The sequence below is a fragment of the Bipolaris victoriae genome (genome assembly GCF_000527765.1).
Source record: "Bipolaris victoriae FI3 unplaced genomic scaffold scaffold_52, whole genome shotgun sequence".
In the NCBI taxonomy this organism is placed as follows: domain Eukaryota; kingdom Fungi; phylum Ascomycota; class Dothideomycetes; order Pleosporales; family Pleosporaceae; genus Bipolaris; species Bipolaris victoriae.
In genome coordinates, this window is record NW_014575340.1 from 184944 (window position 1) to 209109 (window position 24166).

The 24166-nt window shown below is 53.3% G+C and overlaps 7 protein-coding genes across 7 annotated transcripts; 5 read left to right on the forward strand and 2 right to left on the reverse strand.

Annotated features, from left to right (window-relative positions):
- Positions 1-77: 77 nt before the first annotated feature.
- COCVIDRAFT_101593 (hypothetical protein) lies at positions 78-2998 on the reverse strand (the record flags this gene model as incomplete). Its single annotated transcript, XM_014700253.1, has 2 exons — positions 78-2652; positions 2706-2998. The coding sequence occupies 2 exons, from the start codon at positions 2996-2998 to the stop codon at positions 78-80; spliced, it is 2868 nt and encodes a 955-aa protein (XP_014555739.1).
- A 4626-nt stretch (positions 2999-7624) lies between these two features.
- On the forward strand, positions 7625-9322 carry COCVIDRAFT_27474 (hypothetical protein; the record flags this gene model as incomplete). Its single annotated transcript, XM_014700254.1, has 1 exon — positions 7625-9322. One exon carries the CDS (start codon positions 7625-7627, stop codon positions 9320-9322), a length of 1698 nt encoding a protein of 565 aa, XP_014555740.1.
- A 173-nt stretch (positions 9323-9495) lies between these two features.
- On the reverse strand, positions 9496-12138 carry COCVIDRAFT_27475 (hypothetical protein; the record flags this gene model as incomplete). The annotated part of the gene is made up of 4 exons (XM_014700255.1): positions 9496-9589; positions 9638-10529; positions 10582-11947; positions 12001-12138. The coding sequence occupies 4 exons, from the start codon at positions 12136-12138 to the stop codon at positions 9496-9498; spliced, it is 2490 nt and encodes an 829-aa protein (XP_014555741.1).
- Positions 12139-14888: 2750 nt separating this feature from the next.
- Positions 14889-17516, forward strand: COCVIDRAFT_101613 (hypothetical protein; the record flags this gene model as incomplete). The annotated part of the gene is made up of 2 exons (XM_014700256.1): positions 14889-15356; positions 15411-17516. 2 exons carry the CDS (start codon positions 14889-14891, stop codon positions 17514-17516), a joined length of 2574 nt encoding a protein of 857 aa, XP_014555742.1.
- Positions 17517-18288: 772 nt separating this feature from the next.
- On the forward strand, positions 18289-19437 carry COCVIDRAFT_101817 (hypothetical protein; the record flags this gene model as incomplete). Its single annotated transcript, XM_014700257.1, has 3 exons — positions 18289-18311; positions 18369-19353; positions 19411-19437. 3 exons carry the CDS (start codon positions 18289-18291, stop codon positions 19435-19437), a joined length of 1035 nt encoding a protein of 344 aa, XP_014555743.1.
- Positions 19438-20630: 1193 nt separating this feature from the next.
- On the forward strand, positions 20631-22257 carry COCVIDRAFT_101787 (hypothetical protein; the record flags this gene model as incomplete). The annotated part of the gene is made up of 2 exons (XM_014700258.1): positions 20631-20789; positions 20845-22257. 2 exons carry the CDS (start codon positions 20631-20633, stop codon positions 22255-22257), a joined length of 1572 nt encoding a protein of 523 aa, XP_014555744.1.
- A 550-nt stretch (positions 22258-22807) lies between these two features.
- Positions 22808-23776, forward strand: COCVIDRAFT_101720 (hypothetical protein; the record flags this gene model as incomplete). Its single annotated transcript, XM_014700259.1, has 3 exons — positions 22808-22826; positions 22903-22991; positions 23078-23776. 3 exons carry the CDS (start codon positions 22808-22810, stop codon positions 23774-23776), a joined length of 807 nt encoding a protein of 268 aa, XP_014555745.1.
- Positions 23777-24166: the final 390 nt, after the last annotated feature.

A 24166-nucleotide genomic window follows, 5' to 3' on the forward strand; every position in this document is an offset into this window, starting at 1 on the left:
CATGCGTTGGGGGGGTTATGTGAGGGGGGTAAATAATCGAAATGCGTATATGTGCGTGAGCCGTGTACGTACGACGTCTATATGTTGAGTCCGCGGGTAAGATCCTCGAGGCCTGAACTGTTGTTCTCCTTGCCTCGCGACTTGTTCTTTCTCGCAGCCATCTTGCTCCAATCTTCGTCGCCTTCATCAACTTCGGCGACGCTGACCTGCGGCCCAGGGCTGCCCTTCTTCAGTATGCCTTTGATCGCACCGGCTCGACTCTGGTTGGCGCCTCCGCCGACTTGCAGGGTCATCGAGGTTCCGTTGGACATGGCGTCCGAGTGATTCGCGACCGGTCGATACCTAGCGGACAAACCAACGTTAGAACGCTCGGATGGTGCGATGGAGGGAGTGTACCCTGGATGAGGGCCCATAAGGGACATTGTACGCTGCTGCTGCTGCGGCGGTGGTGGTGGGTTTCCGCTGCCTCCTACAAACGACATTGTTCGGCTTTGGTTACCGGGTACGTTGAGGTAGTTGGCGGTGGGGCCGCCACCAATGGTGCTGGCTGCATAGCCGTTGTTGGACATGGCCATGGATATGCGAGGATCTTGCTGGGGCTGCTGCATCATTTGAAGCTGCATCTGCTGCATGGCCATCATCTGCTGCATCTGCTGCATCTGTTGCATCTGCTGCATGTAGTCGCTCCCTTGTACCATTGGGTATCCCATCTGACCCATGCCCATGCCCATGCCGCCCATACCCATTCCCATTCCCATTCCCATGCCGCCCATGCCCATTTGGCCGCCCATCATGTTCATCATCGGGTTCATGCCATTCATGCCATTCATGCCGTTCATCATGGGCATGTGTGACATGCGCATGGGGTTCTGGGCTTGGCCGTTGGCATTCATCTGCTGGCCAAGCATACCAGTAAAAGGCCCAGCTTGAGGCTTCTTGGCCGAACCACCGCCCATGTACTTTTGCTTGGTCATATCCCGCATCTGAATCTGATCTACAAGCGAGGGCTGCGATAAGCCGGCCTCCTGGTATACCACGTTGTGAGGCATGGGCATGCCGCCGCCAACAACCGAGTCACCGGCAACCGATGCAGGGCCTTGAGCAAAGCCGTTGAAACCCATTGACTCGCGATTTGTCGGTCGGATCAAGCCACCACCAATGACGGAGTTGCTGTAGGGATCCTGGGGCAAGTGTCGGGCAAAGGCGGGAAGGCTCATGTTGTTGGCTCCACGCTGGCTCATGGCTCCAGCAGAGGCTGGACGATCTGGTATATAAGACGGCATGGCGTTTGTCGGCTGGCTTGGATGCCTGTTGCGGGCTTGGCTGGGAAAGCCGTGCTGAGCAAGGATACCCAAGGGCACGTCCTCGTCCTCCCACTCCTCTGCCTTCATGGATGTCTCGGATGGGAAACCCATGGCGTCGGGTCCAGACTCAGCGGGATTTCCCGAAGCGGTAGTTGAGCGTTTCATGGCCTCACGAGCAAAGTGCATCTGTTGGTTTTTCCGCCTCATGAGCTCCTCTTCCTCTCGCCGCTTGATGGCGTCCTCCTCGTCTTCGTAGTCTTCCTCTTCAGAGTCTTCCTCTGGCGGCGGTTGCGTCATGGCCTTTTGTTGATACTCGCGGAACTCAGCTTGTGACATGACGCGTCGACTGACATCTGAAGCAGGGGCAGACAAGGCCTTGTTTTGAGAGGGAAGAGCCGCAGGCTTCCGTATTGTGGGTACTTGGTGCGGTGCGGGTGCAGGTTTTGATTGCGAGAACAAGTCTTCATCCTGCTTGTCATCGGACGACGATGGTCCTGCGGGTGCTGGGGCAGCCTTTGGGGTGGCGTTGTTGTTGTTGTTGTTTGTGCTTGTGACGGATCGTGATGAGTATGGTGTCTCGTAAGAGTTTGCCGATGACGACGACATGGAGTTTGGCTTTGATTCAGGGGGTGTATCGTGGTACGAGTTTCTTTCCATGAAGGACTTGCGGACGGTTTGGGCGTCGGGGTCGTGGAAGGTAGAGCTGGGGTGGAAAGTAGGACTCTCGGAGGCGACAGGGGCGTAGGCCGAGTATTTGTGAGGCGGAGGCGGAGGCGGTGAGGCCTCGCGGTCCGAGTGTGACGAGGCCATGAGGTTGTCAGCGGAGTTGCGGCTGTCCCAGCTTTTCATCGGTGGTTCAACGTCAAACTGTGACTTGATCTTGATGGGCTCTGGCTGAACAGTGCGCTTCTCAGCGAGCAACGAGCGTCCCGTTGGCTCGCGTTGTGCTTCGGGTGAGTCCTTGCGTTGGAGATGGCTGAACATGTCGTCCTCGAAGCCACCAAAGCTGAGGTCTGCCTCGAGCTTAGGGGGAACAGCAGTGCTGGCATAGCTGGACGTAGTCATGGCCCTATTTCGGCCACTCCACCCTGTGTTGGATAGATCCTTGTATGACGACACGCCCGAGTTGGACTTTGGCTGTGGAGGGAGTTGCTTCTTGAGGGCGGCTACTGCGTGGGGGCCGGGAGAGCTGTTGTGTTGGTGGAGAGCAGGACGGGGAATGTTTGTAAAAAGGTTGTCGTCAGAACTGGCGTCGGTGGAAGAAGGGAGTGTAGATGTGGAGCCATGCTGCCCATTGGCATAGGGTCTCGATGTGGAAAATTGAGTCCCACTGCTTGACTTGCTGTCGCTAATTAAAGGGTCAGTCCGGCCGACGCTATGACTTAGCGGGTAGAGACTTACCGCTTAGACGAGCCTGGAGAATCGTCGTCAAAAGACTGGTTGCGATTCTTGCTACCCAAGCTGCTGAAGCGAGGGAACTTTGAAGAACGCTCCTTCTCTTGTGTTTTGCGCTGTTCTTTGGCTTTTTCCACTTCTGTCCTGCTCAACAGACGGAAGCCGCCAGAGTCTGCATGTGCCGGCTGGGGCGCAGGGGGAGCCGTCGTGTCGGGGCTGGTGGCAACGTCGACCTCTTCGAAAACATTGCCCTGCGACTTGCGGCGGGTGGTGAAGAGGCCGAGACCTGGCTTGACCATGGTGGTGCTGCTGCTTGTTGTGAATTTGCAGTGGAAGGAGCGCCCGCCACTGGCTACAGCGGCCTCTCTCAAGCGTGAAGCGACAGTATCATGCACCCAAAAGGCAACTCGGCGAAGGCGGATGCAGTTGGGGGCAGTCTGGGGCGGGTGCGATGGATGCGATCAGGAGCCGAGGTGGTGTAGCGGCGGCGGAGGATCAGCGGGCGGACGGGTGAGGGAGCGAGGGGATATCTTCTACAGAGTCGAATTAGTTGTGCATCAAACGAGTGTTGTCGCGTGGCGGCGTGGTATTGACCGAGAGAGGTGACGGGGGGCGCAGGCGCATGCGGAGGGAGGCGCAGACGGTGAATGGTGGTGGATGAGCTGAGAGGGACTGGTGTCTTCGTATCGCCGTGTTTCAACGACGGGACCGTGCTGGCTAGGCACGAATGGCACCAGGGCCGGGTCGGCCATCGTCATCATCATCATGGCAACACGGGGGTTTGGATTGTGGCCAATTAAGCGGGAGGCTGTCAAGGCTGGAGGGGGGTGAATGCAAATGGATGATCCGCTCATGCCGACACGATGGAAGGGTTCCTGATGGATGGATGGATGGATGAACGGCGACGGACTTACCGGGTAGGGGTGGTGAGGCGCAGGAAGCAGAAGCAGGAGCAGCGAGCGACAGTGTCTTGCAGCAACAGCAGTAGCAACAGCAACAAAAAACAGAAGGGTGGATGTCGACGAGGGCAGAGGCGGGCAGGTGGAGCAAACGACTGGCCAGCGAGCGAGTAGAGTATAAGAGAATGAGTGCACGGATGGCAGTAGCTGGCAATGGCTGGGGTAGGGCAGACAAGTGCAAGCAAGCAAGCAAGCCGGTAAGTAGTAGACAAGCGGGTGGGCAGGCAGACAGACAGATGGTGGTAGTAGCAGCAGTAGCAGCAGTAGCAGCAGCAGCAGTAGCAACAGCAGTAGTAGCAGCAGCAGCAGTAGTCAGGAGTGCGCCGCCGCCGTCAGCCAACCGAGCAACGAGCCTACTGTGTACTAGGGACAGATGGGGATCAAAAGGTACCGTTCTATAGCGGGGCGCCGTACGAGGCATAGTGCCGCTTGGACTCCATCGACGACTGCCCTTCTTGGGCACCGTCTGATGTTTCTCAACTCGACCTGCAGTCCATTGTGGCCCTGGCCCTGGCCCTAGCCATTGTTGTTGTTGTTGTTGTTGTTGTTGCTGTCGGGTTGCCATTCACCATCATCACCATCGTGGTCTGGTCGTGAGCGTGCGGCGTCAAGAGGGCCCGTCTGGCACGTTGCCGTGTTGGTGTTGGCGGGCGCTGTCACCCAGTTCCAGTCCCAAACGGCAAACTGCTGGTCGAGGGGTGGTGGGACACCAAGTGGGCGGCTGCTAGGATGCCAGGATGCCAGGATGCACATGCACACAGACACAGACTCCATGTCAGGGACCCTCCTGTGCACGCCAAAATTAGCCTGCACGCCTCCAGCCCGGCCAGCCTACCACACTCACGCCCCACGCCCTCAACGACAATCGTCGCATCGCCGCATCGTCGCATCGCCGCGTCGTCATCTGGCCTGCCCTTCTGCCGCCCGCAAGCCCATTGCCGAAGACTGGATAGCTCCCCAAGGAAACGATTGACACAGGCATGCCTCGTTGGCTGCACCTCATGCACCACCGCTCGCCGCCGGCCTGCTGGTATTCGCTACCCGGTGCCACTCCACCCCCAGCCACAAAGCAATTCCGATAATTCATAACAAAAACACGCCTTGGCACCCGCATGCCTGCAGCAGCCGGACCCACGGACTTTGCCTGCTTCTGCTTCTGCTTCTGCTTCTGCTTCCGCCCTGTACCCTCTCCTGCGTTACCTCAACTCCCTACATGCCCTCCCTACACACGTGTCGACATGGCCGGCTGCAACACGCCTCTTGTCAAGCCAGCCGAGCTCAGGGGGGAGCCGTCTACAGTGGCGTGCCCCATCCATGCCGCCATCATGGCTCGCACTGACGCTGCTGCTGCTAGCCTTTTTGTTCTCGACTGTATTGTACTTACGCCTGCGACACGCATCTGCTCTGCTGCTGCTGCTGCTGCTCTGCATCCTCCCATCGCCGCCCTAAAACCTCCTGTCCCCTCTACTTGGTACTACTCACTTGCTAGTACACTATTGTCTACTCCATTCCGCCATTTCTCCTCCAGGTGGCTGGCGCTGGCGCTGGCGCTGCATACACTACACACATACCACATACATACACCTACTACCACCACGTCCATCCACTCACACATATACGCGCACACGCACATACTTACAATGTCGCAGCCGCTTCTCTCCGCACGTCATGCTGACCACCACACTCTGGCCCTGCCCTCACCCAAACCCTGAACCTTAGCCTGTTCCTTGCTGCCAGCCACCCGTCACGCATGTTTTTGCCAAATTTCCTTTTGATTATGCCTCTCGATAGACTGCTTCCTCCCCAGCCCCAAACACGCCCTCTGGTTCGCTACTGCACCCGCCGCCCAACCCCGTTGCTCCGATGCATCGCATTGCTGCACAGCTCGCTGCAGGACATGACACCGTCATTCCTTAGCCCTCCCGCCCCTCGCTCCCTCAACACCCTCCAGCCTCTCTTGTCTCCCCGTCCATGTTTTGCTCCAGCCTCCACCCCGCTCACGAACGCGTAATCTGCTGTGCCTACATAGATTTAGAATAATTCTCGCCAGGGGGGGCTGGCTGGCTGGCTAGCTAGCTGGGTCATGCCATCGTCACCTGCATCTCCTTCTCCGTGCGTCCCCCAACACACAACAGCATGGCCTTTGATCGATCTGCACTCTTCAGCCCTCGACCTCACCATCAGCCCTCGCAACTGTTGGGAAGGCCTGTCCGCACGTATTACAAGCGGATGATCGCCAATGCTTTTCCCCATTGTGCTTTGCTCTCCCTTCGGCCCTTTGTGCCCGTGATTACGTGTTCCGCCCTACCTAGTTTATTTTCAATCCCCCGATTCTTACAATTCCCACTCCCCCGCCCCGCTCCCTCTTGCCTAATCTCGCTTGATATCCGCATTCCATTTTATCGATACTTCCTTCCTGGTCCTTAACAACCTACGCACTGTCGACTTGCAAATTCTCTTCGCCAAAACCCCTCGACATCCACTCACGCTGCCCGCGCTGCTAAACAACTGGTTACTTTTCCTTTCTTTTGCCTCTCTTGCAAAATAAGCAATCATCGGCTTCACCGTTGGCAGGATCATCATCCTCGTGCGCGACATTCACCATCCTGGTATTAATTCTTGTCCAACATGTCTTGCTTCTTTGCCTTGTTTTATCCTTTGCTGGCCCCATACAGTAAACGTGCCGAAAATCTTCGGGCTGGAAAGAGCTACCCACTCAAAAACATATCCCTTCTGAATTGGGCAACTTGAACCATTCTTCACAGTTTTCCTTTAGTCTTTGCATGTTACTTGGACATGCAGCCTTGCTGTGCACACTCTCAAGCCAACGTCTTCACGTTGATGTTCATGTCCACACCCATATCTATATCATACCACCATCCATATCAACCAGCCCCGCCTGTCTATATCGCTCAACCTCCTAAGCTTTCATATGAACAAAAATCAAGACTTATCCCATGCTTCCAACACGAGGCGCAACAGTATACACATGGATACAATCATACTCGCAAACCTTGCCAGACACAGAAGAAACAAAAAAGAAGTTCACTTTACTTAGCAGACATTGCGACATCAAGACAAACAGTAACTCCACTCAAACTATTCAATACCCATCACATGCCAGTAGAGAAATTAAAAACTATGCAACAACGATTTAACCTCACCCCATGTCACGTGTCGTATATTAACCAGAATCACGTCATGACATCCCTCAATTTGTCGCATCAAGCGGTGAACATGGCGTGTTTCCCAGAAACAACAGCAGAGGTAGTAACACTTGACACTGCATCTTTGTGTAACTATGCATAAGGAGAAAATTCCAGACATGTATATAGCAATACCTAGGTATAGAATCTTAGCTCTGAAATTAGTTTTGCAGTTAGGTGATTAAGGGAAGGAAATGTCAAGAAAACTTACTCAGCAATAAAACTTTATATGAAAATCTCTTCATGTGCTGAAAATTGAAAAGGGAATGGGATTTAACACTCCTTTGCGTTCAGATATCACGTGTTTTTTCTGGTTTTGGAGTGGGGAGGGATGATACAAGACGAACCATAATTATATTTACTACCATGTCAAAATGCAAGACCATGGGTAATTTCAACGGTTGCGAAAATTATATCTTGGATAGATGGATTGCCGTAGTAAATGTGGGTATTTCTTGGGATACCACTGGTTTCAACAATCTGCCTTCGCGATACCCACTTTTCTAACCACGGATACAATCCGTCGCATTTCTACTATGCCTTCGAAAAACTCACAACCATGGTTACAATTTTTCGCATTTCTAACATATACTTTGAATTTTTACCCTCTCCCTTTATGCTTTATATACGCCTGTTTTCGTTGCCCAAAGGACTCCTATCATAACTTCAACATACTCTCCAATTTCCTCCCTTCCAAAGACGACTACTACACCAAACCAACTTGCAAAACAACAACAACAACAACAACAACAGAACAAATATGGCCTCAACAAAGGGCCTTCCAGTCGAAATCTTCCAGCAAATATATGGATACCTGGGACCAAAGGACTTCAATGCTGCTCGGCGCACATGCCGAGCATGGATGGAGGCCAGTCTGGATAGGAGTCTGCTGACGGTAATGCTGGAGAGGGGTGGATGGACGGGCGAGGATACCAGCAAGGGATGGCAAATGCTCAGCTGCCAACTTGCCAGAGAATGTGCCTTGGCGCCAGGCCGGGCTGGGGTGGAAACAGAGGCAGTATTCACCAAGAGCTCAGAGGTGGATTTCAGCGGGCTGAGGGACAGCCAAGTGGGCGGTAGTAGTAGTGAACTAATATTCACCACAAGTACCTGCTCGCGGTTTCTGTGCGTAGCCCAGGGAGCGCTGATCCGGATTTACCAGCTCGACGCTGGCCGTCCGGTATACATGGCAAGCGTCGAATGCCCAGGACGAGTACTGGCCATGGCCATGGGCCCATATGGCGGTAGTAGTAGATACGCCATTGCTGCCATCTTGGAAGGCCGGGTGGGTATGGTGCGAAAACTGGCAGAAGAGGTGTTTGGGCATGGCCCACAGGAGGAAGAGCAGGAGCGTACGCAGTTCAACACGATTGATATCGTGTCAAACAGCGAGAGGATAAGCATCACGGGCGCCAACAACAGTGCTCTGTATGAGCACAACCTGGTCAACCAGACGTGGAACTTGGTCGAAGACGACTCGACCATTTACAGCGATCTGGGCTCCGAGGATGACCCACCACGGAGCGTCGCTCTATGCCCCCAAGGCCAGTGTGTAGTTTTTGGCTGTTCAGAAGGGCTGGACGTACAATGGATCGACTCCCCTTCAGGCCAAAGTCTCCATCGCTGGGTTCCCTCCACAGCCCCAAACGACCACGTCTACGTGCGCCCACGACGACGACCAGCCCACGATTCGTCAAACATACTGCGTATCCTGTCCAGTCCCGCCCACCACGCCAACCGCCCTTGGCTAAAACGCAGACTCTTCCCCAACGCCCACTGGCACGGCTCCTCCAAATACGAAATTGCATCTCGCCAGCCAAACCCCACAGGCTACTACGACTACGACGACGACGACTACTACTACTACTACTACAACCGCATCCCCCTGAACGACAACGGCTCCCACGTCCTCTTCGTCGACCAGATCAGCAACCGCCTCGTCCTAGGCACCGACGACCTCGCCCGTAAAATCGAATTCGTCCCCCCGACAAACGGGGAAGCACCACCAAAGCTCTACCGCGCTGCAGCAGACATGTCCCAGGGCGCACGCATAGTGGCCGTCTACGACGATACCATCATTCTATACTCCGTCCCACGCCGTGTATGCCGCTTTTCTCCCACCGAGGGCCAACCAGATGGTTTACTCCAACATGATACTAACCACTGGCTCAACTGGTGGGACGAACCGCGTGCGAATGGCGAGACTGGCGCGGTGCATCATCAGGAGGGACCCACGTGGCCGCTTTCTCTACGCGGTACCCGCATAACTACGCTGGCGAATGTTTGTGAGATTTCCGTGCAGACAAGTCCGTGTCTTGTTATCTCGGCGGTTACGGATGCGGGCAAGTGCGAAGTTTGGAGGTTTTCCAAGCATGAGGGAGGCATTGGGGGTGGAGAAGATGGTCGTGTGTCAAGGGGCTCGTTGAATCAGGCTTTCCAAGGTAAAGATTGTTCATAAAAACTCATAACCAATTTGCGTTGCGTACGAGGGTATCAATTAAACACAAATGAGCGAAGGAACAAAATCACAAAATAAGCAAGCGAGTAAAAGCGTATTACAGGAAATTGACATCGTGACGTGATACACAAAGGGGCGTCGTGAGCGTAAACACCAAGCAAGGTGCAATCATGTTAGTTCCAGTTGCCGTCAGCACCATTGGTCGCCGAACTATCTGATCCACTTGGAGATGTTGCGGGTTTGTTGGTGATCCAAACATTGTCAAGCCTGGACAAGGTCAGCACCAGTAGTCAATAGTGAAGAAGAAATACATACGGCATAACCAGACTAGGATTCTCAAAACGTAGACCGCTCTCGCGGGCTTCGTCCAAGGTGAGTCTGCCCATGATCCTTCGGCCATTTCGCCCAGGGCCAAAGGATTCTTCTTGTACATCGCGACCCAGGTCAGATTGCTCTGGCCTTCGCAGGCTTTTGAGAGCAATAAACTTCATCAGTGGCCGATAGGTGCGTGCAAAAACAAACAAAAACCACAGAGTACCAACCACGAGCGGGGCTATGAGCACTGCGCGCCTGAAAGCCTTTTTCAAAGCCAATTGACCAGCGACAGTGATCTGAAAGAGGACAACGCCGACAATGACGCGGTCACACATCATAGTCCAACCTTTTCCAGTTGAGTGCTGGCGGTGCTCCATAGCATACAAAAGCTGATATTTGTGAACGTAGTGGCCAATCATGAAGTAGACTAGGCCAGTAAGCAAAACCTGCCAAGAGTCCTTCAATACACTGTAGACCATGCAGATGATGAAGATGAGAATCGTCTGCGGCAGGTAAAAACCGTAGCTGAAGACTGGCGGCTGCACAAGCTCAGCGTAGTCCCGAGGTGTTTTAGCACCCATCAAGTAGACCGGGTACAGGGAAAGAGCGCCAAATTCCAGCAGTCGGAACGGAAAGACTCCGAACCCTTGCAACATGATGAAGTTGGTATAGAAGCCTAACAAGTTGGAAAGTGAGGTAGCCAGAGCATATGCAATCTCCGTGGCACTTGTGAGTTTTTCGGCAAAGCCCTCAAGGATAGCCAGGAACCCGGACGCTGTTCCTAGGATAGTGAAGAGTATGAAGAAGTTGAAGAAGGTGTAGAAGAAGTTTTTCGAAATGACTGATAGCTCAACATCACCCTGCGAGATCATGCCTTGCTTGTTTGCAAGCCCTGCAAATCGTTAGCGTAAGTGGTAATCACTGGTGAGAGCCAGTCTACTTACAGTCGTATAGAAAAGGAACAGCTACGTTGATAAGAGTCAATGCCAGCGTCGGAAGTTGGGTGTTGACAATTGATTCAAGAGTTTCATGCTTCTCCAACAGCTCCGCAAGCCCAGGGAGAACCCCAGCAATAGAACATGTGTTTAGAGCACCGGCAATGGGCACAAAAAGAACCGTCCAGAACACGCTCAGAATGCCGATGACGACTGTGATGGACCAAGACCTGAACGTCCTTTGAGAACGAGTCAGATACGTGTTTGACCAGACAACGTCTGACGGTGCTGGACAGTTTCTTGCCAAGAGTTGCAATGGTGAAGGGTCGAGTACGGCCTGAATCGCCATTTGAGCACTCGCAACGCTGTCCATTGTCACAAACGCCAGAGGCATTGGTTCAAACTCCTTCTTGCGCAAAGCTCTGATTTCATCGTCGATTCTTCGCAGCTTCTCTTCATAATAGTCGATGGCATCCACTTTCTTATATCTTAGCTTGAGAGGGCCGTACCATAGTTTGATTTTCGGGCGCTTCTTGGCATAGGGGACGATGTGGCTAGAGTCGCGCTCTGTGTCGCTCAGGAAATTGCTTCTCTCGTTGTCGTTGTTGCTGTCATCGGCCAAGGGCTCTGGTGGTTGTGGTTGGACTACCGGAAGAGTCTCGAGGCTGCGTTCCACCCTTCGGCTACCAAGATGAACAGTCCAGGCTTCCTCGAGCTTTCTGACGATGCCACGCCTCTCAATAACCTTGCTATCCAGCTCCTTCCAGTTCTTGCATAGCGTTACACTCTCCACCGTTCCGATACCAAGATCCATGATGAACGCCTTGATCTTGTCTTCCGAGCGAAGATCGACGGGAATACCGGAAAGCCGGATGGTTCGGTCGGTGATGGTAGTCTGGCCGCCAAGGTACTCTTGTCGAATCTCAATAATCCTTCTAGTTTCCGAGACAATCAAGTATAAGATAAGGGCGGTGAAGAGGTAGACGAAGACGAGATACATCCACAGATAGTCGGTGTAGCGTTCATATTCGGCGGCAAACGTAGTAAAGGTACTGCGAACCTCAATGTGCTCAGAGCCTGGGTCGATGTGGATTGGAGATTTCTTTCCCTCTTTGTCCTGGTGGGTATCATGTACTGGCTTGATGACGACGAGGGCGAAGAAGAGGGTGATGAGCAGAAACTTGATTGCCATTTTGAAGAATGCAAGGTACACGTAGGCATCGAGGCCAGCCGAGGCCAGCACCTGTTCGTCGGTGATGTTCCATAGTGGTATCATCCAGCCGAAAAAGCTGTCGGGGAGGTCGGGGAGCGCCGTTGCGAGGTTCTTCTGCTTCTTGCGCGCAGCGTAGAGGCCTTTCCATCGTGGGCGAAGAAACTGATGCAGCCAGTTAGCAGGCATGTAGCCGTTTGGAAGGTGCCAAAACATACGCAAAAGATAAGAAATGCGCCCACGCCTAGGCCTAGGGAGAGGTAGAGTTGGAGACGGACATCGCGTGGGCGCAAAGTGCCCCAGGGATCTCCAGTCTCGTCGGGACAAGTTTTGTTATGTTTACTTATAGGTAGCATTGCCAAGATGAAAGTTGAATCGCCATAAACAGCGATGGCGTCGCTGGTTGTGGGTTACACGTGAAGGAAGGAGCCCACCAGGGTTGGGCGATGTCATTATGCGCTAGCGGCCCAAGCGGCGCAAGCCTCAAAGCCATGCCGCCTCACTATCTTGGAGTTCTTTATCAAGTTAAGCCTTGACCCGACGTCTCCTAGCATTCCGTGAAGTGTGGACTGCTTGTTGCAGTCGATGCGACATGGTTTATTGTCATCAATGGACAAACCGCAAAAGAATCACGCGGGTAATTGCTTTTTCGGGCAGCATGTCAGCCCGAAGAGAGAGGCTCGGAAGGTCCCATTGATTGAGGACTCGCAGCTCGAAGCTGATTGGCTAGGACGTATATACTCTTTTCGTAAGCCACGTGATTAGCACCAGCACCAACCTGCACAACAGCTGCTATACCACCGCAACTGTCCGAACAGTAATATAAGTAGATGATTGAGCGATGTTGAAAGCGCCGAACTAACACTCGAATGGAAAATGGGATATATTGCCATGTTGCACTAACACTGAGCTGTATGTCCTGACATGGAGGGCTAACGCTATTGTGGATGCATTCTCCGCTTGCGTCTGTGTCCTTTCTGTTTCCGTCTGACAGATCTAGTACACAACGGTGAGATTTGGTTTGTAACGTCTATTGATCGAACCGCAAACCGTGCACCTACGGAACGTTCTGCGGTCTTACCCTAATACATGTGCGTGTAAGATTTCTATCGGCGGCCCTGCCGATCGGGTGCACGTGACTCAACGCAGCAAGTTGGGTGACGACGATCTTTATGTAACTATGAGTATGCAATGGCGCCCAATGTTTTGTCAGGATGTTCCCTCCTGAAGGAAGGATTCGAGTTTATCAGCTTAGTAAGAGTACTAGCATGAAGACCAGGATTTTGGTGAGGGATATATCACAAATGTCCCAGATGTGCCTCCAAATAGCCAACCGCATGCAGCAGGCGTAAGCGTAGCGGCATTACTGTTGTACAGCAGGATGGGTGCCGGGAACAGGACATCCGGTGGAACCCGTACAGACTCGGGACAACATGCCCCGTTGACGTGACGGCCCGAGAAACATGTTTGTGCTAGTACAAAAGAGCAGAGAAGAGGGTGTCTGTACACTGTATGGGTGGAGTCAGAGAGACAACGCAAAGGAGAGTCATGTGTCAAATGATTGAATGTGCATGATTGGGGACATATCCGACGGTCCCTAGCTGATGTCGAGTAGGTGGTGGAGGGGATGCTTGTAGCGCCTCGTCATCGACGGTGGTCCAGTCTCCGTCAAACATGCATAGCCAGTGTTCCGGAGCAAGAGTAGTATGGGTCGTCAGCAAAAAGTTTCAGCCCCTTTGTCCCCGTAATGGTATGTAATAGGACGAATCCAGGTGTCGCACTAACGTGCCACCAACAAGCCTTGCGGCCCAGCTTGGCACCGAAGCTTGGCTCAGATCGGTGCCAGGGTAGTAAGGGATCGCGATGGCAGACGGAAACAGGGCCGAAGGTATCACGACAAGCGCCCGGCTCGGACAAACAGTGGACGGAAGCGCCATGGTGGAGTTGGGCACAGTGTTGACAGTGTTTGCAATGCTGGCCATGGCAGCAAGACAAGGAGTGTAGCAGACGTCGTGGAGGGGGTTCAGCTGGCGGTGGTGCGAGGAGGGGAAACAGAGTTTGCGGACGCCCCTCCCGTCGAGCGTGACAAGCGAGGGGAGGATGGGGTTCTCTCGCGGCGACAGCCAGTGGGAGTAGCGGTGCCGGGGGGGCGCGATGGACGGGGAAGCTGGGCCGGCGTATTTACAAATGCACAGGTGCAGGCATGGGATGGCGTGCAGGCTGAGGAGGGCGGCCTAGTTCAGTCTCGGGTAGAGGGTAGTGGGCAGTGGGTGGGTGTCTGGCATCAAATAACAGCTGGTAGCCGCCCCCAAACCGTCGAGAGCCCAAAGCCGTCCGCCTCCCCTCGCCCACCAAAGACGCCGCAGCACATGCTCCTTGGCACGCCGGCTCGACGACACTGTACTGCGCCAAGAGCGGTGCGGCTCTGAACAAGCCTTGTGCAGCGATCCAGGCGGTACGTAAGAGCGACGATCCGTCCAGTCTTCCTGTCAGTCGGCTACCCCACCTTGAGCTGGTGTGTGGATGTGTATACTCCATGTTCAGTGTAGTATACATACACTTGGACATATGCATGCCATGTGGCCGCACCGTGCTCGTCGGGCTGGACTGCCCACGGCGACGCTAGAGAGCACTGCCACCATCCCTCTCCCTCCCCGCGTGGGTCCCGCGATGCCTCCGCAGCATACCGCTCCTCCTGCGCTTCACTGCTACCGTCCGCAATGCTGACCACACCCAAGCGCTATCCAGTCTGCCATCACAGTAGAGTACTACATCCCACCCGCAACAGGCCGCGCCACAGCCCCCAGTCTACCTGAGACGATTGCGCGTCGCCACCGTCGAGGGCGCCACTCCCCAAGCCACTGCTGCTCCTGCTCGCGCACGCATACGCATACGCATACGCCCTATGTCCTCGACCTGAGCGCGTCCCCTGTCGCTGCTGTAGTCCCTTTTTCTCTGCTGCCACCCTCGACCCCTCCAGCCCATTCTCACGGCCGACTCCTGGCCTGTCGCCCTCCGCACCCCCCCTGGCCGGCTACTACCGCCCATTAGACCGCAGACACACAGACTTCGCGGGCGGCCGCACAATGCGCGCACCACACGGAGTATGACTTCCAGCCAGACACGCTCCTCCGCCACGCCGTCCTCGCCAGTCTCCGCCAGGTCCTTTCTGTCCCGCTTCAAGTCGCCCTTGTCCTCCAAGTCGCGCAACTACACCGAATTCTACATCCAGTCCGACGACCCCCACCGCCACTACACGCCCGGCGATGTCATCAGCGGCACCGTCATCATCAAGATTGTCAAGCCGCTAAGGATCACCCATCTGGTCGTCTCCCTGCACGGCTATGCCCAGGTCTTCAAGAACCCAAACACCCCCGGCGACGCCTACAAAAACTACTGCTCCAGCGTCGGCAACGGCAGGGCGAATAAGGCAGGCAGCTACTTTGGCAATGGCTTCGTCTCCCTGTTCGAGGACGAGGTGGTCTTGTGCGGAGAAGGCAGGCTAGCCGAGGGTATATACCACTTCAACTTTGAACTGGAATTTCCCTCCAAGGGTTTGCCTAGCAGCATCGACGTAAGTCGTCCCTGACGTGCAGTAACTGACACGCTTGCTAACTGTAGACCGCAGTTTGAGCGTGGAACTATATCTTACATGCTTAATGCTACCCTGACCCGCCCCACCACAATTTCCCCAACCGCTTCATGCGACACCAAGGTCTACCTCACCGACACAATCGACATTGCGCCGGTTCCACAGCTCAAACCCCGAGTCATCTCACTTGAGCCTATATCCAGAAGAACACGCAACAAGCCCTCGCGAAAACGGCCAGCCGAAGGAGGAGTACCACAAACACCCGATGGTACAAATCCTCCGCCAGCCGGATCCGTTCTGGACCGATCTACCACTGCTGATGAGACGGAAGGTGCACGGAGTCCTTCGCCAAGCGATGTAAGCTATGGGAGCCAAAGAAGCAGTGGAAACGCTTCTGGGACAGAGTATGGCGTTCGCTCAATCAACACTGTCACAGACGGATCGCCTTCGCAAGCTGGCAGTCGGACGAACCCCAAAGGCAAGACCATTACGGCAACGATTGACGTACTCAAGGGCGGTTTCCTGAGGGGTGATCAGATACCAATCAAAGTCACCGTCAATCACACAAAACACATCCGCAGTTTGAAGGGTATCATAATTACCTTGTATCGCCTTGCACGAGTCGACATGCATCCTGCACTTCCGGTTGTTGCTAATAGCAAAGGAGACAAGACCAAATCGGAGGATTACTATCCAAAATCCAGAACCGGTCTCGGCGGCTTGTCCCTCTCATCTGCCGGTTCGAGTCATACTTTCCGGAAAGACTTGTGTCAATCTTTTGCACCTCTTTTTGTTGATCCCAGGACCCTGACGGCCGAGATAAAATGCTCTGTGCGCGTACCCGACGAGGCTTTTCCGACGATATCAAACGTTCCAGGCGCGATGATCTCATTCAAGTACTACGTTGAAGTGGTTGTGGACATCCAGGGTAAGCTGACCGGTCTTGACCGAATGGTCGCAAACGCTGGCTTAGTCAATGTACCATCGACTGCTGGCGGTTCCGCTACGGCAGGTGACGATGCCTCTGGCAGCATGTTCTCAACCTGGGGTGGTGTCTTTGTGGATACGGACCAAATACGGCGTGAGAAGGGCATTGTATCCGCTTTGTTCGAGGTCATTATCGGTACAAAAGACAGCGATCGCAACGGGAAAAGGAAACAGACACAAAATTACTCAGGTCACAAAGACGCCTACAACGACTATCATCATGAAGGTTACGTTGATCCAAACGATGAGCAGGGATACGACCCATACTATTACGGCCACGACGAAAACGGTCAATATTATGACTACGGCTATGACCAGGCCTACGACAGTGTTCCTGGATACGAACAACACGGCGCAGGCGCAAGCACTGCTTTCTCGGTGCCAAGAAGCGTGCCGGAGGAAGAGCACGGGATATCGGAGAAGGAGCGATTACGGCGAGCCGAGGAACGCCTGTTACCTTCCCAACCACCGGATGCCGCTGGTCCATCCTGGCCTCTAGTTGGCGAGCAACAAGGCATACCAGCTTCGGCGCCCGTGTTACCTGAGGAAGATGATCCTCATCCTTCCTACGTAGCGAGTTCATCTTCGTCAACTCCAGCTCACCCTCCTCCGCCATTTCGGGCTACATCATCACCGGCAATGTCCTCGCACCTGCCAACAGCGCCTTCATTGCAACGCCGGGCTACGAACCTCGGTGACGACGGAACAAGAACTTCCGCGACCGGGTCTTCGCATACCTTACGCTTAGAGCATCAGGCACCTTCTGCCAATGGCAATGCAGACGACCCGTCCAAACCTCTTCCTCCTCTACCACCACAACCACCTATCGAAGGACATAGCTCTACGCCACAGTACATGCCCTCGTCGTCCTCACACCTAGAGCCCACAGACGACAAGCAGGAGTTACAACGACGAAGACTGGAAATGGAGAGAAGTGCGCCGCCTACAGACCATGACGACGAAGGCGGCCCGTCGAATGGTGCCTCTGCCCCGCCACCTCACACCCTGACGAGCTCGCATTTGGCTCCTTCAGCGCCTATGCTGAACGATGATGACGAGTACCTTGTTGAAGCAGTCCGTCCAGTCCGAAGTAGACAGGACCTACCCGAGAGTAGTAGAAGACAAAGCGAGGCGTTACCAGAGTACCGAAGGTGACATGCATGACACGGGCGTTTATGGGTTCACTGAAGACGCAATGTGCGCAAATCTTCTTTTTCTTTGCATGAAGCGTTGCATAGACTTGTTCTTTTTTCCTTTCCTCTTGCTATCTACCCAAATCGGGGGTTTACATGGCGTTCTGTCTCACGTCTTTTTTCTTGTTCTCAAAAAGAGCGGTCATCATACACTTTCTTCCTTTTTCTGTTTTGTTTGTTGGGCAATTGTGGACAATACTGAAGTGTGGGGGTGTTTTTGGTTTCTATGATACCTTTTGAACGATATATTAGGCAAATACATTTTTAATCCGATATGTATATGTATATGTGTGTATGTTATATTGAGTGGAAGTGTTCACCCTTGTTCATGTTCTCTTCTGCATTTCAGTCTTTCATTGGCTTCGTGGTTTCTTGAAGGGAGTCATCTTGCGTGCGAGTAGTGCTGTTCGATAGCCTTTTTACTTTTGGCAAAAACATGATTGACTGTTCAGGTGAGTACTAGCAAGTAGTGTGATGATCAGCAGTTGAAGACAGCTGGGTAGATTTTGTCAGGTAATCACGCCTATGAGTGCCTGTGTGACCTAAATAGGTTGAAGTTGAGCAGTTCAAGTGTGGGTGGATACAAAGGCCGGTGGTTGGCTTTCCCCACATGGTGCCGAGACTCGGCGCTAGCGTGCATCCACAAATTTTTGGCCTCCAGTTTGCGGACTCCCGCATTGTTCACCAGCAAAGTCACCCAGTGTTTTCTTCGCACCAGAACCTCTAAAATCAAGATGGGTCTCGCCGCGCCAAAGAAGTATGCACGCGATTTCGACTTTTGCCACCTTTACCCCCCAAACTGACGCTCCAGCAGCCGAACCAAAATCTCCAATGACCCGCAAAACACGACATGGGCGAACAACACCTCGCGCTTCGGTCATCGCATGTTGACTTCGCAGGGATGGCAACCTGGTAGCTCTCTGGGCGCAAAAGACGCATCCCACGCCGCTCATTATACCGCCGCCTCCCAATCGCACATCCGTGTCTTTCTCAAAGACGACAACCTAGGCCTGGGCGCAAAGCGAGGCAGTGAGCGACCGGAAAACTTTGGTCTTGCAGGGCTAGAAAGCATTCTGGGGCGATTGAACGGCAACGAGGCCGAAGTCAAGAAGGAAGAGGAGAGGCGCGAGGAGATTGAGAAGAGGGCGTTCGTGTACCGGAAGTACGGCATGATGAACTTTGTCAGTGGCGGCTTCCTGGTTGGCGATAAGATTACAAAGAAGTCAGACATCAAGAAGGAAATTGAGGTCAAGACGGAGACAGAAATCAAATCTGAGCCGCAGAGTGACAACGAAATGGCGAGCAGCAAGGACAAGAAGAGGAAACGCGAGGAGCACATCGAAGAGGAGCCAAAGTTGAAGCGCAAGAAGAAGAGCACAGATCTGCGCGATAACGGGAAGACAGAGAGCGACTCGTCAAAGTCGAAGAAGCACAAGAAGGAAAAGTCGAAAAAGTCCAAGCGGGCATCTTCTTCTGATGTGGAGGCTTCGGCTGATGCCGAACCGCTCACAGACAAGGCACGACGGAAAGCAGAGAAGAAGGCACGCAAGGAGGAGAAGAAAGCCAAAAAGGCGCTCAAGAAGGCTGCGAAGAAGGCAGCCAAGAAGGACAGTTCCGACGACTCGAGCTCTGAGAGCGAGACCGAAGAGAGTACGCCAAGTTCTTCGGTGCCTGTGTCGGGCGCGTCTACGCCTGCGCCTGCGGGATTAACATACAACCCACGAGGCATGCATGCTGTGCGACAGAGATGGATCCGCCAGAAAAAGGCAGCAACTATGGATGCACAGGCGATGAAAGAGGTATGTTTAACGTGGGACGCCTCTTAATCGACCAACCCCGACTAACACAAGGTGCAGATTTTCATGATTAAATCACAGTCGTAAGTCGGAGCTTGACTGGGCGTATGACCGTTATCAGCATAGCGAGGCGTTGGTGGGGTTTTGTTGTAGCATTGGATTGTTGGTCCCCAATATGGAAGCCGAATAGAAGACAACACCTAGCACACGTCATTTTTTCCAAGTTGAACTCAAATAAATTGCCCTGGCCTGGGATTGGACAGGATAAGGCTTTATATCGTGGCCATGAATCATGAGTATTACTTATGGTCCGAGACGTCCGCCATCCCATTGGGATGGTCATGCAGCGGTAGCAGTCAGCCAGCCAGGCTACGGGCTTTTGTGATTTTGCCGGTCGCGATTGTGGTTGGGTTGATTCAAGTTCAAGCTAGGCCTATAGCGGTAGAAGGCCGCCGGTGAATTCAACCAAAACGGAGGAGGGGTGTCCATGTACATATGTAGTTTCCATTACGAGTAGAAGCTGGTGGCGTTTTTAGTGGTATTCTGCGATGATTTACTCTTCTCCTCGTCTCGTCGCACGGCGCAAGTCGGTATAGTTTACTGCATCTTGGCAATCAGAGGCCCGAAATCCTACTCGAGATTTAAAGTCTTGTCATTCCCTCTGCGGCAGAAATCTAACCGCAACTGCCACCAGCGAAGCCAGATAGGTGCTAAGCGAAGAACGCATACCGTTGCAGTGAAGGGATGATAAACGTCGAACCTACGATAGGGCGGTTCTAGAAACCAGGGATGGGCTGCAAGCCGCGTCAGTTCCTGCATGCCGACGCGCTAGACCGTGGTGGGATGAGGCCTATGTACAATGACCTCGTCCACCCTGGGTAACTATGGCGCGCTGCTCGACCCCGTGTACTACTACAGGACATGCGCATGTATGCACAGGGCCCCATTTAACCCTCGCAACGGCCAGCCCTATCTGCTTTCTTTTCTTCGGCACCTTCTTATCTCACCTTCTGTCTCTCTTTCTCTCTTTCTTGACTGCATCGGCGAATAAACGCATGCGTAGTCGGCCCTTGGGCGTTTCCGGTAAGGTCCGCTGCAGCCGAATCCCCGAGTTGGTAGTATGGCATGGTTAACATTTGGCGCAGTCAGCCTTTACCCTCACCACACGGTGTTCCACGCATATGCCCCGCGCATCGTCCACAGAGTATATAGCCGCCCCCCCGCCCAGAGACTCGGTCCCCGACGCCCCCTCCCTACTCGACGCCTCGCCCCTCGACTCTATGCCCGCGCAATTGGCCCCTAACATGCCCTCTCTCGCGTCGAGAAATGGCGCCCCTAAGCCCACGAGGAAGGAGTCGTCGCCCATGATGCCTCCTTTCATGGTGTCTGCGCCAGGCAAAGTCATTGTATACGGAGAGCATGCTGTTGTCTATGGAAAGGTACAATTCGGTCGTTCCAAACACGTTCAGGAGTGCATATACTGATGTCTCTCAGGCTGCCATTGCGGCTGCCATATCCCTCCGCTCATATCTCCACGTCTCGTTTCTTTCAAAGTCGAACCGTACCGTGCAGCTGCGCTTTCCCGATATCCAGATGGAGCACACGTGGAACATTGACGAACTACCATGGGACGCGTTCAGCAAGCCGGGCAAGAAGAAGCACTACTACGAACTCGTAGAATCATTAGATCCCGATCTGATGGCCGCCATACAACCTTGCATAGACCAAGTGTCTCCCACTACTCCTGAGTCGATACGAAAAATCCACCACGCATCGGCGACCTCCTTCCTATACCTCTTCCTCTCGCTTGCGTCGCGCAAAGTTCCTCCTTGTATTTATACATTACGTTCTACCATTCCAATCGGCGCCGGCCTGGGCAGCAGCGCCAGTATATCAGTGTGTCTCAGTACCGCATTGCTTCTACAGATTCGTGCTTTGAGCGGGCCCCATCAAGACCAACCTGCACAAGAATGTGAGCTTAACATAGAGCGCATCAACCGATGGGCATTTGTTGGTGAAATGTGCATACACGGAAACCCTTCCGGAGTTGATAACACAGTGTCTTCGGGCGGCAAGGCAGTCCTCTTCCAACGGAGAGATTACGGCCAGCCACCGCTCGTCCAACCACTACACAGTTTCCCAGAGCTACCTCTTTTGCTTGTCAACACGCGACAGTCGCGCAGCACAGCTACCGAAGTCGCCAAAGTCGCCAACCTCCGCAAAGCGCATCCTGTTCTCGCAGAGAGCATTCTCAACGCGATAGGCTCTGTCACCGAATCCGCACACAAGCTTCTCACATCCCCAGATTTTGATGCAGAATCAATTGAAGCGCTGAGGCATCTCGGTGAACTGGTAACCATCAACCATGGCTTGCTCGTTTCGCTAGGCGTTTCCCACCCAAAGCTCGAACGTATCCGAGAGATCATTGATCACACAGGCATTGGCTGGACAAAGCTCACGGGAGCAGGAGGTGGAGGTTGTGCCATTACCATTCTCAAACCGCAACTGCCCGCCCTAACAAACGACCACCAACCAGACACAAACTCTGACAAATCCGATACCGCATCTGAACCAGATGTAGATTGCAATGCCTCTGTCATTTCAACTAGCACCAAGATAAAATACAAGATTCTCGATTCGCTCGAGGTCAAGCTGGAGAATGAAGGATTCGAGAAGTTTGAGACGACACTGGCTGGCGATGGTGTTGGTATCCTCTGGCCAGCTGTTTTGCATAATGGAAACGAAGAGGAGGGTGGAGAGGAAATTGACCAGGAAAAGTTCCTCAATGCTGAAGGCAATGTTGGTATCGAGAGACTAGTTGGTGTTAACAGCTCACAACGGAAGGGCTATGGAGAAGTTAGAGAAGGATGGAAATTTTGGAGGCCGTGGGATGCTGGTGCGAGTTAGAACTTGCTCGAGTTGCTGGCTTTAATTTACGCTTCCAACCGCTGTCATACTTGTAACATTGATGCGCATCTTAATCTTCTATTTTCTTTTTCTCCACATGGGCTATGTAGGGTTGTGTTACTTTGAGAAACTATGAAGAAGCTTGGTATATGCAGTGTCTGTCAAACGAGCCCTGGTGAACTTTGCTTTTTTGGCAACAAGACAGTGTGCCCCATGCATAACTGTCTGTAGCCGTTCCAATCACGCCGCGCATATTCAGCCACGCTCTTGGTCACCGAAACACACGTACTCGAGTAGAGTGTCTCGTACGTATGTGGCTTGTGCCGTTCTGATTGGGCGGTAAGCCATGTGGCTCAGGTAATTTTTAGAAGCGAGCCACGCGCAGTGGCCGAGCCCAACCACTGTCTTGCGACGCAGTCAAACCTTGAGAGAGACTTCCCTCACCCACAACACTTTACTAGGATATCACTGCACAGTTGCAGGTAGAATTTATTGAATACGCTACTCATACAACGCAAATCTCTCGTGATCTTATATACCAACCACAGTCATGGCGCCTGGAAAGTGGGGTACGTCATATTCGCTGCCTCTGCGCCTGCGCTTCAATATGGATATTTGCAGGACCCTTCGCTCACAACGTCCCAGATGATGAAGAAGAGAGCTCAGGCCCTCCATCTCCGACCGTAGCACCCATCGCCCGCCGCAGCAAGTTTGAAGACGAAGAAGATGAAGATGTGTGTCATCCCTCTCTGCCCCGCGCTCGCATAATTTCCAACCCCGCCATACCACATCTTGCACATGCTGACTGCGTACCCAACAGGTGCTAGAATCATGGGATGCTGCGGAAGACTCTGAAGTCGAGCGTGAAAAGGCGAAGAAGGCCGCCGAGGCAAAGGCAAAGGCAGATGCAGAGGCAAAAGCAAACCACAAGTCCAAGGCGCAACGAATCGAGGAGCACAGACAGGCTGCCCTGCGCAGGCGGCAGATGGAGGATGAGGGAGAGAGCGAAGAAGAAGAAACTGAGGCTGAACGCCGTGCAAGACTACGCCAACAAGAAATTGACGGCTCGCGTGCCCAGGCCGAGGAACTCTTTGGTGACCTGACCGTCAGCAACAAGCGCAGCGGCAAGGCTGTCACAATCGCGGATGAGAGCGACCCAAACAACACCATCAACCTCTCCTCGCTCTCCATCTTCAACCCAAACACCAAGGACCAGTTCACCAAGCTACGCGAGACGCTCACTCCCCTGATCGCTGCCAACTCTAAGAAAGGACAGTACACTCTCTTCCTGCAAGAGTTCACCAAGCAGATTGCCAAGGATCTTCCCAGCGAACAAATCAAGAAGATTGCCTCTGGTCTGACTACGCTGAGTAACGAGAAGATGAAGGAGGAGAAGGCAGCCGAGAAGGGAGGAAAGAAGACGAAGGCGGCAAAGACGAAGACGACGCTCAACGCAAGTCGTGATGTTGGTTTGAAGGCGGATACCCGGGCGTATGACGATGATGACTTTGGCGAGTAAGTTTCTTCCTGGTTGTTTCCTTGCATGTGCGTATATGGATGGACTAACACATTTCTGCAGTGATGACTTTATGTGAGGCGTATTGCCGTTCTTCTACCTATACACCTTTCCCGCATACAACATGCTTTGCGTTCAATGTAGGCGCTTACCACTTTGTCGCACCGTCCTTGCGGTTCGCACGCGCGAGTCTACAGACAATGAGTGCCGCAAATTTCTTTGATCCCTCTGGCATTTTTCACTTTCACCTTGCTCTCTCTTTTCTTTGGTCTGGTATACAGTTTGCTTCAAAGGGTCTCAAAACAGCCTAGGTTGCACGCATGTAGACATGTTTTTTGGCTTTACCATATACACAGATTAACATGATTCTTCTTTACATTCCATTCATGAGTC